The sequence below is a fragment of the Mobula birostris genome, chromosome 3 (genome assembly GCF_030028105.1).
Source record: "Mobula birostris isolate sMobBir1 chromosome 3, sMobBir1.hap1, whole genome shotgun sequence".
Classification (NCBI taxonomy): domain Eukaryota; kingdom Metazoa; phylum Chordata; class Chondrichthyes; order Myliobatiformes; family Myliobatidae; genus Mobula; species Mobula birostris.
The window spans coordinates 185,552,029-185,570,148 of NC_092372.1; the positions used below are offsets into that span (position 1 = coordinate 185,552,029).

Here is an 18,120-nt window from a genome sequence, read left to right on the forward strand (position 1 = left end):
ACCTGAAAATAAATGGTTTATTCCTACTCTCTATTTTCTGTCTCATACCCAATCCTCAGTTCACTCCAATATATTACTCCCAATACCATGTACTCAAATTTTAATTAGCTATTGTGTGATTCCTTATCGAAGACCTGTAGGAGCACAGATACATAACCTCCACCACCGCTGCCGGCAGCCCATTCCACACACTCACCACTCTCTGCGTAAAAAACTTACCCCTGACATCTCCTCTGTACCTGCTTCCAAGCACCCTAAAACTGTGCCCTCTCGTGCTAGCCATTTCAGCCCTGGGAAAAAGCCTCTGATTATCCACACGATCAATGCCTCTTATTATCTTGTACACCTCTATCAGGTCACCTCGCATCCTCCATCACTCCAAGGAGAAAAGGCCGAGTTCACTCAACCTATTCTCATAAGTATGCTCCCCAATCCAGGCAACATCCTTGTAAATCTCTTCCGCACCCTTTCTATGGTTTCCACGTCCTTCCTGTAGTAAGCTGTCCAGAACTGAGCACAATACTCCAAGTGGGGTCTGACCAGGGTCCCATATAGCTGCAACATTACCTCTTGGCTCTTAAACTCAATCCCATGGTTGATGAAGGTCAATGCACCGTATGCCTTCTTAACCAGAGTAAACCGGCGTATTAGCTTTGAGTATCCTATGGACTCGGACCCCAAGATCCCTCTGATTCTCCACACTGCCAAGAGTCTTACCATTAATGCTATATTCTGCCATCATACCAGAGGGGATAACTTCACTCACCACAACATTGAATCGTTCCCACAACCTATGGACTTACTTTTAAAGACTCTTCATCTCGATATTTATTACATTGATTTATTATTATTTTTTCATTTTGTATTTGCACAATTTGTTGTCTTTTGCACATTGGTGTTTGTCAGTATTGTTGCCCATGATTTTTCATTGATTCTATTAATCTTAGGGTAGTATATGGTGACATATATGTACTTTGAAAATAATTTACTTTGAATTTTGAACCACCTTGGCAGCACATACCCGGCACCTACCTCCCTCTGTATAAAAAAATCTTGCTCCACACATCTCCCTTAAACTTTCCTCCTTCACCTTAAAATCTATATCAGAACATGAAATTTGTGTTCTGATACAGCAGTAGTGCAATTGGCTAATCCTGGGCAAGACCTAGCTGACCATCAAAGTTTCTTTCACCTGTTTTGTGAATGGTCTGCTTGCATGACACCATAATGTTTGCCATTTGGGATCAGTGTGCCTTGTGCAGAAAATTGTCACCAGTGGATCAGGATGATGTAAACTCTGATTTACCACCTGGGCCAGTTGTTAGCACAAATAGCTCAATCCCAGTAGTACTTCCTAGTCCATTAAAAAAGTACTGGTCAAATGCAGTGACTGGATAAGAACTCAAACTGCTGCTGGGCATCAGTTCAATTTTTTCCCAGGTGCTTTAGGAAATGTTAAGATAGGCAATTCCATTTTAATCACCAACATGAAAATAACACTTGTTCCAATATTCTTTGAGACAACAGGGCACTTTATTTCATAAAGCAAAGCTTAGGTATGGAGTGTGTCAAATGCAGCACTACTACATATTTTATAAAGTTGCCTCACTTAAACAAAAATACATTTTATCTACATGAATGAATAACAGACAAAACATTGTGCATTAAATTGTAAGCTGCCAACAGGATTTAAAATACACAGGTGAGCCACAGAAGGAAGGTTTTGTCCAAATATCTTGGTATGTGTACCTCATTTTTACACCCCCCCCCCCCAGGTGGGACTTGTTTCTTGCAGTCCTAGTACTAATGGAAACTATAGCATCCTACAGAAAATTTGAAATGAAAGTGACCGGCACAAAGATTATGGAATTTTCTTTTAAATACATAAAATATATAACTGTACATTTACATTACAGTGTTAACATCACTATACCAAGAGTAACAAAACCATGTTAAATTATTACATACCCACATGGATGATATTGCCTTTGGCCACTGAAGATGCTGATCCTCGCTAGAATCCTAGTACAACTTAGGTAAAATTGCTACCTAATGTGAAGCACTTCTTTTAAAAAAAATTGCAGTCCAAACAACAATGACACATTTTTAATAGGAAAGACATTCTGGCACTCCTTTGCTTGCTTACATTTCCAGCTGCTGGGGATGGCACAGCCGCTAATGGAATCTGTATCGTCATAAGAGCGTTTTCCAAGGTTTACCTCAAATAAAGGCACACTTGTTGCACAGTGTATTCTTGATGGTATTAAGCACATTTTACTTAACAAGGCATAATCTCCATAATTAATGAGACAGTGGAAGTAGTAAAGAAAAGATCAATTCACAGATGAGCACTAAAAAGTTTCAGGCAACCATTTATTACATATTTACAAAATAACCCCACCTGACATAACGTTGGAGGAACTTAAATGCAACCATGAAATCTGAAGTACTATCATTGTGTTTCCAGAGCCTATATCAATGCGAAAGAATGAAAGGTTGTGACATTCCATATTTAATTTTGGGAGGAACATTTAGATCGTTGAAAGAATAATCTTTATCCAACGGTATTTTATTGTAAACCATATTTATGAGGGAAAGCTGTTCACTATGCAACAATGTGGGCTGCACATCCCAGAATAAGAATTCTTTAAAATCCTGGATCTGGTTTATGCATTGTGAAATTAAGACCCTATTCATTATGATGTGTTGTCCTAGGTATTACAAATGTTAATTCACTTTCCACTCTATTTCAATTACAAACGCAATGGATTTGATGTGTATAAAATAACCCATGTGACTTCATATTCTTTATCTTACATTTTTCTTTCCAAAACAAAAAAAATCAGAAATGTAGTAAAATGTTGCCCAAACTCATGTGAAATAAAAATAAGGCAGATCTTAACAATTAAAGTTCATCTTTTCCACACCGTATAACAATTCAGGTAATTTTTTGGGAGGGGCTGAATTTTTTAAAATTGTATTTCATCCCTGAAAGAATTGCAACTTTAAACACATATAATACAAGCCTCCAAAGTGGGGATGAGACACATTTATTTCTACATAATTCCACATAAGTTTTAAGATTCTATTATGACAGAATTCCCTTTGAGGAAATGATAAACTATGAAGCCATGTCGAGGAGTGCCAGCGTACACAACAGGTGTAACATTAGCAAGTGAAGCAAATACTGCTCTCAATCTTTTCAGTTCAAGTGATAAACCGATCCACAGTTTATAATTTGATACCAGTAATTACTCTGTGTCAATTAACATGCAGTTTCTTCCCATTCAAAGTACCTCTCCCCACAAAGTTCCGTCACAGCTGGTCTCAGAGGGTTGCTTCTGCAGTGCACTCCAACCGTTTTTATATTCTTCCCACGAAACAAAGTCATTAATTGGGAGAATTGTGCTGGGATTTTCAGGAAGCAGTTAAAGCTATTTTCCGACAATCATAATTAGAAGATGTAAACAAGGGAATGCTTTCATCAAGACAAATGCTGTAGGTGCCACTTCTTATAGCCCATTTCATTCCAAAGTCATTGTCACCCCTCCCAGTTGTTGCACATGTTCGGCTATGTCAAAATACTGGTGATAAATTCCACAAAACGCTTCGAGTACTGCTCTGGATTCACAGTGGAGATTTCTGCACCAGCCTACAAATGAAAGAATATACAATTATCACTCTCCATTTATCAGCTTTCAAATGCTTTTATCTAAACATATTTTGCCAATAGGAGACTTTGAATAAATATTTTTTATTAAAAAGTCCTTAGAGGGAATAATGTGTGAGCCAATTACTGCCATTCATTTCTTTCCGTTGACTGGGCCCGAAGTGAACAGTGGATAATTATTCACTAGTTATTAATTATAAATTGTAGAATGGAAGAAAGTTGTTTATACTCAAACCTCCCATCAAGCTGAGGAACATTTATATTCTACCAATGAATTATTGGTTACTAGAATAATTTCTCATTGCCATATACTCAGCTGTGGAGAGCTTTTGAAGCACAGAGACAGATCTGACACCCAATAAGCATAAAAGACAAATAGCAATTGAATCTGTTGCTGATGGCATTGTTTGAATGTTAATACCGGGCAGCTCTTCATGTTTTATCACAATTGCCCAAATTTTCATGCCTTGCCAGGCGTTGTCCATATCCTTTCATGCAACAAAACTTGTCATCTTAGGGTCTGGAAAGTCAAATTCATTGGACCTTTCAAGTCCAGATGGTCCTGGAGCCAAGCAATGAGGTCCTGAGTGGTGGCAGAGCGTTGGAAGATGCAATGGGATGACGTGAGAGAGCCAGAGCTTGCCCCCACCTCACGACACCACTCTGGAAGCCTTTGATGGGCAGTAAATCCCCACCTTGTGTTTAGCATATCTGTCAAAGCTGTCAAGAGTCATTGGGAAGAATTGAGGAAAGATTAAACATAAATAACAAAAAAAATTTAACTAAATGTACTTCAAAATAATGAAAAATGATATACCCCCATACAGAGCGATATATTTAAGCAGGAATAGGCCTCTTGGCCCTTTGAGTCTGCTCCACCTTTTAAGGTCATGACTAATTTAGTTTGCAACCTCAATTCTGCATTTGTGACAACCCTTCATCCCCTTATTAAGGATGTATTGACCTCTTCCTTAAAAATATTCAGAGCGTACGCTTCCTTTGCCCTTTGGAGGAAGAGCTGTAAAGATTCATGGCCCATAGAGAAAAGCTTTTGACTCGTCTCTATCTCACTCAGTGGCCATTTTATTAGGCACATTTATATGCTTGTTCATTAATGCAAATATCTAATCAGCTAATCATGTGGCAGCAACTCAAAGCATAAAAGCATGCAGACATGGTCAAGAGGTTTAGTCATACAACACAATCAAGCCGTTAGTTCTAATCAACGAGCTCCAAAACCTGGGCCTCTGTACCTCCCTCTGCAACTGAATTCTTGACTTTCTCAGCGAGAGACTACAGACCGGAAATAACATATACTCCTTGCTCACAATCAACACCGGTGCTGATTGTGAGCTTAGGTCACTGCTGTACTCTCTCTACACCCATGACTGTGTGGCCAGGCACAGCTCAAATGCCATCTATAAATTTGTTGATGACACGACTACTGTTGACAGAATTTCAGATGGTGACGAGGAGCTATACGGTGTCTCAACAACAACCATGCACTCAACATCAGTAAGACCAAGGAATTGATTGTGGACTTCAGGAAGGGGAAGTCAAGGGAACACACAGCAATCCTAATTGAGGGATCAGCAGTGGGAAAGGGTGAGCAATTCCATGTTCCTGGGTGTCAACATCTCACAAGATCTTCCATGGGTCCAACACACTGACGTAATTACAAAGAAGGTATGGCAGCGGCTATATTTCATTAGGAGTTTGAGGATGCTTGGCATGTCACCAAACACTCTTGCCAATTTCTACAGATGTACCATGGCAAGTACTCTAACTGGTTGCTTCACCTTCTGGAGGGACCATAGCAAAGGATCGGAAAAAGCTGCAGAAATTGTACACACAGCAGCTCCATCATGGACACTAGCCTCTCTGGTACCGAGGACACCTTCAGAAGGCAATGCCTCAATAATGGGGTGTCCATCGTTAAGGACTCCACCATCCAGGACATGCCCTCTTCTCATCACTACCATCAAAGAGGAGGAACAGGAGCCTGAAGACACACACGCAATGTTTCAGGAACAGCTTCTTCCCCTCCACCATCAGATTTCTGAATGGACAATGAATCCATGAACACTACCTCACTATTTTTCTGCTCACATTTTTTACAACTTAATTAATTTATATTTTTAGTATATATTGATTGTAATTTATAGTGTTTAAAAATTATGTATTCCTGTGCACTGCTGCCGCAAAACGACAAATTTCAGGACATATGCCGGTGATATTAAACCTGACTGATTCAGTTGTCGTTCAGACCAAACATCAGAATGGGGAAGGAATGTGATCTAGGTGACTTTGACCGTGGCTCTGCTGTGGTGTGCCAGATGTGATGGTTTGAGTACCTCAGAAACTGCTGATCTCCTGGGATTTTTATGCACAGCAGTCTCTAGAGTTTACAGAGGGTGCTGCAAGAAACAAAATATATCCAGTGGGTGGCAACTCTATGGATGAAAACACCTTGTTATTGAGAGAGGATTGAGAAGAATGGCCAGATTGGTTCAAGTTGACTGAAAGGCGAAAGTAACTCAAATAACCACACGTTACAACAGTGGTGTACAGCAGAACATCTCTGAATGCAGAACATGTCGAATCTTGAAGTGGGAGGACTACAGCAGCAGAGGACCATAATGGGTTTCACTCCTGTACCTAGTAAAGTAGCCTTACCTTATAAATGAAGGTATTTTCATACAGTAATGCCTAGTTCTACACTCTTCCGCAGAAGGAAATATATTTTGGTATCGACCATGCCAAAACCACTCTGGATTTGCTATGTTTCCATCAAAGTTCCCTCTCAGTCTTCAAAACTGCAGCACATAGAAACTAGGCCTGCCCAATCTTTCCTCATAAAGTAGCTTGCCTCTTCCAGGTGTCAGTCTAGTAAACTACCTGAACTGCTTCCAATCATCAATATCCTTTCATAAGTAAAGAGGCCAATACATAGTGCTCCAAATATGTTTTCACCAATGTCCTATACAGAGCCCTAGAGTTTTACAGCACAGAAAAACCCATCATGTCCATGATGACCGTTTTGTCCATCAACACTAATCCCATTTGCTTGAATTAGGGCCATATCCTTCAATACATTGCCCAAGTGTAAATTAAAACAATTATACACTTTCCAGAAATAGTTTAAAAATGTAAGCTATCTTTTTTCCTTATTCATTACCCTTCTTCCCTGAAGTTTTACAAATTACTGACAATAACTACTAATTCAAATGAATAGTGGACTCTGCAGATACAAGTTGGCGCACAATCCAAGAACAGATTCCCTCATGCTAAGAAACACTGGTCGTCCCACGTGGAACTGCAAGATGCAGCAAAACCTAGGCCAACATCTCTTACTTCCACCTGAATAGGCAGATGGGACTAAAAGATTGCGCGCTTCCAATGGAGTCACACTTTCAGAATGGGCTGCTGTGTGAAAGTAGATTGTGTGTGTTTTGGACCTTAGTACCGTGTTCAGGATAGTCGGATAGTTTTAGGATTATCCTCCTACCATATTTCATTGGTTCTCTCAAACTATGCTGTGTTTAAATTTGGAAAAAATTAGAAGTGTTGCTTATGATCCCTCTATTAAATTCAAAAAGAGCTGGAGGCCATTTATTCAACATTTTCATATGACCTTTGCCAAACCTATTTTATTTCTTTGTAATATTGGTTGAGAGGAACGGAGTCGCCGACACTAAGGTTTCCTTTTTTTTTAATGATGTTACATAACAGCCCATGTCCTTTTTTAAAGTTTAGTTGATTAATACCGTTTAGATTAGTTTTTTTTTGGGGGGGGGTTACAGTTTTATTTTTTTTCCTTTTCCATGCTTTCTTTTTAGATATTTTTCTTTGTTTTATATTGTTCATCTGTATCCTATATGATTGGGAGTTTTATCATTTAAGTGTCAACTGGCTTTATAATTAACTGTGCCAATTATAACACTGTATTCTCAATAACTTTGTACCATTACTATGCTATGTGAAACTAATAAAAAGATTGAAAAAGAAAGGATAGTTTTAGTACTAAAAAACAATACCCACAGTAATTTAGTGTAAATCAAAGACCAAAACGACCTTCTCCCGAAAGTTACAGTACGCTTGCAATACAGTACTGAGAGTAATTTTGGGCCGTTTCGAAGGAAAGAGATGCTGGTCCTGGAGAAGGTCGAGAGGAGATGCATAAGAATGAAAGGCTCGATATACGGGGAATGTTTGATGGCTCTGGCCCTGTACACAGTGGAGTTCAGAATGATGGGGGGGGGGGGAGGGGTGGTGGTGGTGGAATCTCATTGAAATCTACCAAAGACTGAAATGCCGGGATTGAGCAGACACAGGATGTTTCCATCGACAGAGGAAGTAAGAATTCAAGGGCAGACGCAGAACAAAAGGACACCCCTTTTGGAGGGGGATGAGGAGGAATTTCTTCTGCCAGTGGAAAGTGGGGGGGGGGGGGGGTGCTGAATTTGTTGAATTCATTGCCACAGAGTGTTGTAAAGACCAAGTCATTGGGTGCCTTTAAGGCAGTTCTTGATTGTTCCTTGATTGGTAAGTGGGTCAGGAATTACAGGGAGAAGACAGAAGAATGTGGTAGGTGGGAAAAAAAACAGCCATGATTGCATGGCGGAAGAGACTCGATGAGCTGAATGGTTTAAATTCTGCTCCTATATCTGGTACTCATCTTCACAGCTTTTTTCCAGTCCTGATGAGAGGTCTCAGCATGAAACATCGACTGATTATTTATTTCCATAGATGCTGCCTGACCTGCCGAATTCCTCCAGCATTTTGTGTGCTTTGTCTTGGATTTACAGCATCTGCAGATTTTCTCTTGTTTCTGTTGCTATATCTGACTCTCTTCGTTTGTGCTTTAGACCTCAAAGCAATTATGTAAAAAAATATGAAAGCAGAAATTACTTACACCATGTTTGACTGTTTTGGCAGCATGTGCTGCTTTCTTCTTTGCATCATAATGTGTCAGAATGTCAATAATTCCCAAGAAGTACACCTCCTTCCTCTGGGAATCTGGAAAATAAATATTGAGTATGTGAACAAGATATGGTTATAACAAAGGCAAAGATGTATTATCCAGTTGGAAAATATTAAATAAGGTCATTATTACTGTGAAATAACTTGTACAAGACAAGTTGCAGTGGGAACATATAACAAATTTCCCATTTCTTTTTTACAACTGAAGAATGTTTATTCTCATTGGGATTTAATGAGTTTTTTTCACCAAGCTATTTTGCATCTCATAAATCCCACAAGAATACTCGCTTATGACTCGATACTAATATAACAGTAAATCAATGGGATGGCACCAGGTGTCAGTGGATATTCAAAATGCTGAGTCTGCAAAGAAAGTGGGGCGAGGGGAGAAATAGAAGCAGTCTGTATAGACAAGAGAAATGTCTAATATGAATTCCACTTCATGTAATTATCCTCCAAAAATTTTTATAACATTCCATCAAGGTGTAGAAATTAATGTGAATTATTTACACATGTTGTATAATTAAAAAAATTATTTTGAATCTTTTAAAGCATATTTTTAAAAATCATCACTCTTATAAGGCACTTTCTGTGCTCTATTTTTAAAAATAAACAAACTACACTGGTGATCCTTGGCAGAGTGGTTAGTTATTCCTTCATTATTTATCTGTATTTGACAGAAGGAAATGAAAAGTTGTGAATGTATCATGCCTATTTCCTCAATATTAGATTGGCGTAATTGTGTATTTCCATTGGTGCCAATTATAGTCTAATTTAGGAGAAAGATGGGCATCTGAACAATTTAGCACTGAAGCTCAGTTTTGTGTTTCTATTGAACCGCCTAGTAGGCATGACTAAAGGTCAGCTGTGCAACTGTATGCATTAAATTTACAAAATAAGTTTTATAAAACTCTACTCTGATAAACTGAGCTTCTGTGCTAAATTGTTTAGATGCCTATCTTTCTCCTAAATTAGACTATAATTGGCATCAATGGAAATGTATAGCTACACCAATCCAATATTAAGGAAATAGGCATGACACATCTTCAAGGAGCGGTGCCTCAGAAAAGCAGCGCCCATCATTAAGGACCACCATCACCCAGGAGATGCCCTCTTCTCATTGCCTGAAGGCACACAATCAGTGATTCAGGAACAGCTTCTTCCCCTCTGTCATCTGATTTCTGAAAGGACATTGAACCCATGAACACCACCTCACTACTTTTTTATTTCTATTTTTGCACTAATTTAACTACTTAATATACAGTATCTACATTTACTGTAACACATTTTTTTTTCTCTATTATGCATTGCATTGTACTGCTGCTGCTAAGTTAACAAATTTCACGACATAGGCCAGTGATACTAAACCTGATTCTGATTCTGAAACTGTTTCTAGATTTGATTTAGCCTGACTCTTGTTCACAAGTTGACTGCAGTGAATTTGTCTTATTGACTGCAGGCTATCAAATTTATTTCAAAACTTAAATAGAATTTTTAAAACTCAAAGCCGAGTGGGTAAAAAAAAATAAAATCATGCAGTTGATAGATCATGAAAGAGATTGTAGAAAAGCAAAATACTGCCGATAATGGAAAACGCCAGAAATACAGCATTACCTATTTTGTTTCATCATTAGTGCGAGTTGGTTCAAGTCAGGTATCAGGTACAGAGCGATATTGCCTCATTTTGCCCACAATGTTATATTCCTCACATCTAGGCTCCTCTTGATAATAGTTAACCTGTCATTATGTAGTGTGTAACTCTCCAATTTCTCTGTATAATGTAGGCTGGAGCATTATTATTTTGATTCTAGGATCTCAGTTTGACTATAATTTAAATTAATGGTTTTCTTCTACGCCGGAATTATGCGTTCAGTGTGGGGATTTCCAAATCATAACATATAGTCCCGTTCTGTTGGAAAGCTGGCATTAATTAGTATTGAGCTGTAAGTCTTCTCAATGCCAATAAATATTGCTGTTGTGGAAAAGGTAATAATTTACAGTGATCATTTCAAAGGATCCTTGATCAGGAGTATTTCGGATTGGGTACACTGCTTCGATGAAGACAGCTGTTGGTGTAGTGGCACCTGCACTGGACTTTGAGGTGAGTGGTCCTGGGTTCAAATCTGGCTGGCACCTTGCACTCATTGCATCTCTGCTCTGTTGAGCATTGAGCTCGCAACTTAGCCTTGTGAAAAACAGAAAAATGCCAAAGAAATGGCGAGATTGCTGCCTGATGTGCCACCAGGTGAGGAGAGGAACAACACTGCTTTTATAGAATAAAAGAAACTTTATTCTGTCCACATGGTAACATCTACAAATGCTAAGGGCAAACCTGAGGGCAGAAGCTGTGGAAGTGTGATATTGCTTCTATGACTGAAATGTGAATTAAAGAACGGTAAAAATAGAACTTTAGTGCTCCTGGCTGCAGAATTTTTTGAGAGATGAGGGTGGAATAAGAACATCAAGAGGGAGTTGACTGAGGTTCAAGAAATTTATGGCTGTGAGAGTTATTTTGTGGTTAGAAGGTTAACAAATGATACAATAATTTTAACAGAAGAGCATCAACAGGCAATTTTAGCAAACATAGAACAGTAAAGCATAGGAACAAGGTTCTTTGGCCCACAATGTCTAAACCAACTACAGTGTCAAATGAAACCATCCCATCTGCCTGCAAGCAATCCATTTTCCTCCATTCCCTTCACGTTCTTGTGGCTGTCCAAATGCCACTATTGTGTCTGCTTCCACTAGGGTGAGAGGGAGAAATATGACAGAGGTAATGCATTCTGGTTACCTCCCTCTAACTTCCCCCTCTCACCCTAAAGCCACTCCCTCTAGTGCAGGGTAAGTAGCTCCAAAAAGCCCCAGGGAAGTAAAGGAAGTATATAAAGAATATAAGGGAAGTGCAAAACAACAGGGATTTCACTTCCCTACACTGACTGCACCAGAATTTCATAAATGGCATTAAGGGTGCAGGTTTTTTCCACTCCACTTCAAGTCAATCAGCGCTTATCAGATCCATCAGCCAAGAAAGGAACTTCAACATGAAATGTTAGCTCTGTTCCTCTTTCCACAGTGGCTGCCTAATCTGACTAGCTAGAGCATTCATTGCTTTATTCATATTTCCAGCACCTGTGGCACTTTGGTTTTCGATTGCACAGGCCTCTAGGCAGACGGCACCGGGCCATCCCTTTTCTTCATTCGTTACATGTCCAAATACTTGCAGGAAAGATTTGCGGATATTTTTCCATATCTGGAGGCTTTTCATCATGAATGAAGACTGGCTCTCCTGGGGTAATTTTTTTTAGAACACAGAACTGCTGAGAGGTTAATCAGGATCTCTCTTCCATCCATCCAATAGATTTATCAGGAGCATTGCATGCACAGAGCCCTTAGCATTGTTGAGGATCCCGCCCATCCGTCCCACAATCTCAAACACTGTTGCATTAGGACAAGGACTGTTAGAATGGGAAACAGCTTTTTCCCCAGCCGGCAGACTACTGAACTCCCTGCCACCGCCCAGGCCTGGTCACTTATGAAGCACCAGAAGTGTTACACAGTTTACTTTTTAACTTGTTTCATAAATGCACCTCATGCTAAATGTCAGTCTTTTGGAATATATATTACTGCTTGTTAATTTATTTGTTGTAATATTACTTTATATGTTGTTTGTGAGTTAAATGTACTGTGTTGTTCACCTTGGTCCAGGTAAACGTTGTTTCCTTCAGCAGGATGCATGAATGACAATAAAATTGAACTTGAACTTGAGAAAGGCGCGGGAAAATGGATCTAACAGGAATGATTTTTGTTAAAGAGCAGAATGGTCAATTAATAGGGAGCATGGATTTAATGTGATAGGTAGAAGGAGTAGAGATATTTTGAGGAAGCATTTTCCCTCAAAGAATTGAAAGAATGAAACTAACTGCCAGGAAGGAAGGTACAATCAGAGAACATGATTAAAAGTGAGCATTTAAGATGATGTGACTTACAAAGCTGTGAACAGGGAGTTGAAGTGCATGATTAATCTCTTACAGTTTTTTCAGCTGGCATGGGAACACCTTCCACCTGTATCACAATCTTCTCCACTTCTACAGTGATGTTCAAGAATAACCACCCTCACCTGATGAACAGAAGTTCCCTCTCTCAATACTTGAGGGAAAACAGCATGGTTTAGTTGGAAGACATTATTTGTTTACAACTCACTGAAAAGGCTAACAGCAGGGAATAATAGTGTCAGTAACTGTTGTACTAATAATGACCATGATAATGGTGTACTGGTAGCAGTATTAATGGATGTAGCCGTAAATGTCTTAAGGGACATTACAATGTTGAAGCCAAAGTCAGGAGACACCGGGTATCAAGGTAAACAATGTCAGACTTGAGAGCATGATGCCATGATTTCAAAAAAGCCTTCTTGGTCTCTTATTTGTGAAAAGTTGTAAAATTGATATCTTAAGGCTTGATAGGAAGCAGGTCTAAGTCAGTTAAGAGTTTAAAGTATTCTGAAAATAAAGCACACGTGTACTTCTCCTGGATCTGCCTACTGCAATAAGGCTCTTGAGAAGATGCTGAAGGCCATTTGTTATTTCGAAAGATTGCAAAATGAAGATGAGCTGAAGTCAAACTGTGCACTCATTAAAGCTGATGGAGATTAGGGCTGTGAGCGATTGTTCACAATATTGGAGATCTGATGGAGGAAAGGGACAGGAATTTTGCGCGAGTGATTCGTGTGAGAGAGATACTGACTAAGCGATAGCTGGACTGGGATTAAGTGCTGACTTGGAATGGACAAAGGGGTCTTCAATGGCTGGAGCATTTTTGGCTACAGGACTGAGTGTTTGAGCTTAGCATGCAGAAAAAAGCTTCAGACAGGCTTAAGGACCAGATGGAAAGACAGAAATGAGGAATACAGTCTGAGGGTAACATCACCAGAGTCTGGAGGGCTGAGTTCTTTGCCACTGGTCAGCATTGCTAAGTACAGAAACCTTGTGCTTAGTAGATCCTTGATCTTTTGAATAACCCACTGGCTACTGCACATTGTGTCTTCTCTGGGAATTGCTCCAGTCTTACAAGACCAGAAGTGACCACGAGGAAGCACCTTAACCATATACACTAGAAACCTATTTTCATGAAACGTTGCTCCTGTGTTCTAAAGAAAATCAAGGGAACACCAGGCTACGAGGAAATCTGCAGATGCTAGAAATTCAAGCAACACACACAAAAAATGCTGGTGAACGCAGCAGGCCAGGCAGCATCTATAGGAAGAGGTACAGTTGACATTTTGGGCCGGGACCCTTCGTCAGGACTAACTGAAAGAACAGGTTGTAAGAGATTTGAAAGTGGGGGGGGGGAGGGGGAGATCCGAGATGATAGGAGAAGACAGGAGGGGAGAGCTGGAAAGTTGATTGGCGAAAGGGATACCAGGCTGGAGAAGGGAGAGGATCATGGGACAGGAAGCCTGGGAAGAAAGAGAAGGGGGGAGGGGAGCCCAGAGGGTGGAGAGCAGTCAAGGAGTTATAGTGAGAGGGACAGAGGGAGAAAAAAGAGAGAGAAAAAAAAGGAGAAAAATAAAAATATATTAAATAAATAAATAAGGGATGGGGTGTGAAGGGGAGGAGGGGCATTAATGGAAGTTAGAGAAGTCAATGTTCATGCCATCAGGCTGGAGGTTACCCAGACGGAATATAAGGTGTTGTTCCTCCAACCTGAGTGTGGCTTCATCTTGACAGTAGGGGAGGCCGATTATTTTATGGTCAATTTAAGAAAAGGAACTACAATGTGATTGTTGTTGGAAAGGTCAGATAACAAAACAACTGGGAATATAAAATATATTAATAAACTAGCTTTATAAATGTATTTCACATTTACCAACCCGATTAAGTTATTTAAAGCGCCAGAGATTAAAATCTGGACAGCAAAGTAAATGTAGCTAAATGGAACTTCAGATGCCGAACAATAAAATGCCACAGAAGTTACAAATGAGACCATAAGACATAGGAGCAGAATTAAAATTAGCCCATCTGATCCATCAATCTGCTCCATTCAATAATGGCTGATTTATTATCCCTCTCAATCCTATTCTCCAAAACTTCTCCCTGTAACCTTTGACACCTCTACTAATCAAGACTCTATCAACCTCTTATTTAAATATACCCAATGACTTGGCCTCCACAGATATCTGCAGCAATGAATTCCACAGATTCACCATCCTCTGGCCTAAGAAATTCTTCCTCATCTCTGTTCTGAGGGACATCCCTCTATCTTAGACTTCCTACTACGGGAATCATTCTCTCTGTGCCCTCTCTATCTAGGCCTTTCAATATTCGATAGGTTTCAATGAGATTGTCCCTCATTCTTCTAAACTCCAGTGGTTACAGGCCCATACATTAACCCTTACATTCCTGGGATCATTCTCATGAACCGCTTCTGGACCCTTGCCAATGCCAACAGAGCCTTTCTCAGATAAGCAGCCCAAAATTCCTTACAGTAGTCCAAGCACAGTCTGACCAATACCTTATAAAGCCTCAGCACTACATTCTTGTTTTTATATTATCTTGAAATGAATGTTAACATTGCATTTACCTTCCTCACCACCAATTCAACCTGCAATTTGAGTCCTGCATGAGGACTCACAAATCTCTTTGCTGATTTCTGAATTTTCTCCTCATTTAGAAAACAGTCTATGCCTTTATTCCTACTACCAAAGTGCATAACCATACACTTCCTTACACTATATTCCATCTGCCGCTTCTTTGCCCATCCTCAAAATCCGTCTAAGTCTTTCTGCAGACTCCCTGCTTCGTGAACACTATCTGCCCCTCCACCTATCTTCGTATCATCTGCAAACCTGGCCACAAAGCCATCAATTCTGTCATCCAAATCATTGACATATAATGTGAAAAGGAGCAGTCCCAACACGGGCCCCTGTGGAGGCAGGTGAACAGTCAGGCCAGGTTGGTGAAGAGATTGAAAAATGTTGCAAGAATAAAGACAAACAAAAGATAGAATGGAATGTTCTGCAGATTTGGAGAGAGAAGGAGTTCTATACTGGAATCACAGATCACTTATATTGTTGCAGTCCTATTAAATGTTGGTTTGACTGAGCTACGAATACTGCATAGAATTCTGGTAGCCACACTACAGCAAGGATTTAGTAGCAACCAGGTTGTGTCTGGAATAAAAGATTATGAGGATGGGGTGGATATATCTTCACTGGATTATAGGAGACCGAGGGGTGATTTTTGTGGAATATAGAACATAGAACACAGCACAGGAACAAGCCTTTCAGCCTATCTTGTTCAGACTACATGATTGGCACAACAGGTTTTACAGAGTGGTGGACAAATGGGTAATAAAACTCACAGTAAGGCCCTGGGGACTGTAGTAGAACAGAGGAGCCTTGAGTTTGAACATGGCTTCTTGAGAGCGGAGTCACAGGAAGACAGGGTGGTGAAATGACATTTGGCATGCTAGTCTTCATCAGTCAGGGCACGAAGAATAAATGTTGGGAGGTCAGTGTGCAGTTGTTGATGAGGCTGCACTTGGAGTATTGTGTTCAGTTCTGGCTGCCCTGCTGCCAGAAATATGTTATTAAACTAGAAAGTGTGCAGAAAAGATTTACAAGGATATTGCCTGGTCCTGAGGGACTGAGTTATAAGGAGAGGCTGGACAGGCTGGGACTTTATTCCTTGGAGTGTTTGAGGCTGACAGGCGATCTTATGGAGGTGTATAACATCATAAGGAGCACAGATAGGGTGAATGTACTCAGTCTTTTTTCCCCAGGATAAAGAACTAGAAGACATAGGTTTAAGGTGAGAGAAATGAGATTTAATAGGAGTGAGGAGAACAAAGGGTGATCTCCACGTGGAATGAACTGCCAGAGGGAGTAGTTGAGCCAGGCACAATGACAATATTTAAAATACAGTTGGACAGGTACTTAGATTGGAAAGGTTTAGAAAGTTATGGGCCAAATGCTGGCAAATGGAACGAGTGCAGATGGGGCCATTTTGGTTAGCATGAACCAGTTGGGGCAAAAGGCACATTTCTGTGCTGTAGGACTCTATGATTCTACTGAAGGTTGAAAGATAATGAATCAGAGAGGTATATGAATCACTAAAAGTAACCATGTAGATGATAATGATGTTTATTACGCATGAAAAATAAAGATCTATTTTAGAAACCTGCATCTTCATCAAGTCAAACTCAATATATTGAGGGAAACCAGTAATACATTTACCAGAATTCCACATATATTTTACTCTCATATCCTGTATTAACATAATAATATCAAAAATCACTTAGTTATAGCCACCGTAAACAACATGCATCATATATTGAACATATTTTTAATGTTATGCATTTACTTACTTTCATGGCTTTTTATGGCATACACGTCAATAGCTGGGTCAAATTCACCAAGTGCCAATGGTCTTGAGCTGTTCAGTGTATTTCCAGGGCTGTCTGGAGGTGTTCCACAAGATCCTGTCATTTGGCCTCCAGCTCCATCACTTTCTCCTTCATCCTCTTCATCTTCAAACTCCATTTCATCCTGTTCGGCTCGTTCAACATCATGAATACCAACTAGAAGGCTGTAATCCATGATCTTCAGCTGAGCAAGAAACTGAAGTAAAATTACAGAATGTGAAAAAGCACATACTCATAACTAGAAGCAAAAAAAATAACACAGTTTGAAGAATTGCAATTGAAATTGGTTTATTATTGTCACACGTCCCAAGATACAATGAAAAGCTTATCTTTCATACCGTTCAAAAAATCAGTCGCATGTGTTACATTTAGACTGAGTTATTTTGGACTTGGTAGAGGAAAAGGTCAATGAAGGAAAAAGGCACATCCGATAGGGAACAGCATTAAATAGTTCATACTGGTTTGTAAAACATTCACCAGTACTCTGTGCCTTAGTTAATATTATATCCATTTCTCTTTAATTTCATGTAATTCACATTTGCTAATACTTATAATGTAGTGTCTTCAAATGCATTGTGCAAGTGCATGTTACATGAATGATATCAACTTCATCTCCGTTATATCACACTGTCACGTGATCAAATACGTGCTGTGAACAAAACCATGCCGACTATTACTGATTACCTCAATATGGCAAATTAAATTTGTCATTTTATTGGTAGATGACCAGTTTTACTCTGTTTAACTTCTCTTTGAACAGTGTGTAAAAGTAACAGTCCCTCAATCCTTTTAAGGAGAATTGGCATATGATAATCAGAACTGCATCAATCCACCATTACTTCTCTTAGCAACTAAGCAACTCACATCCAATCTGGATCAGGTCTCTAACACTACAAGCATCAGCTCTTTAATTACGCCATATTTGTTATTTCTCTGATCTGCTCCAATTTGCCTACCATCACAACTGGCCCATAACAGGAGGTACAGAAACTCTAGCTCCTCCACCATCAGGTTCAGGAACAGCTACTATTGTACAACCATCAGGG

General features: G+C 39.6%; 1 protein-coding gene across 2 annotated transcripts in view; it reads right to left on the minus strand.

Annotated features, from left to right (window-relative positions):
- Positions 1 to 2,091: 2,091 nt before the first annotated feature.
- LOC140195479 (phosphatidylinositol 5-phosphate 4-kinase type-2 alpha) overlaps positions 2,092 to 18,120 on the minus strand; it is a 242,023-nt gene continuing 225,994 nt past the window's right edge. For both annotated transcript variants that reach the window (XM_072253826.1, XM_072253827.1), the window contains exons 8-10: positions 17,018 to 17,270; positions 8,586 to 8,689; positions 2,092 to 3,652 (exon numbers count right to left, since the gene is read on the minus strand). In XM_072253826.1, coding sequence (XP_072109927.1) covers positions 3,572 to 3,652; positions 8,586 to 8,689; positions 17,018 to 17,270 — 438 coding nt within the window. In that variant the 3' untranslated portion in view covers positions 2,092 to 3,571. The remainder of the gene's footprint in view (positions 3,653 to 8,585; positions 8,690 to 17,017; positions 17,271 to 18,120) is intronic.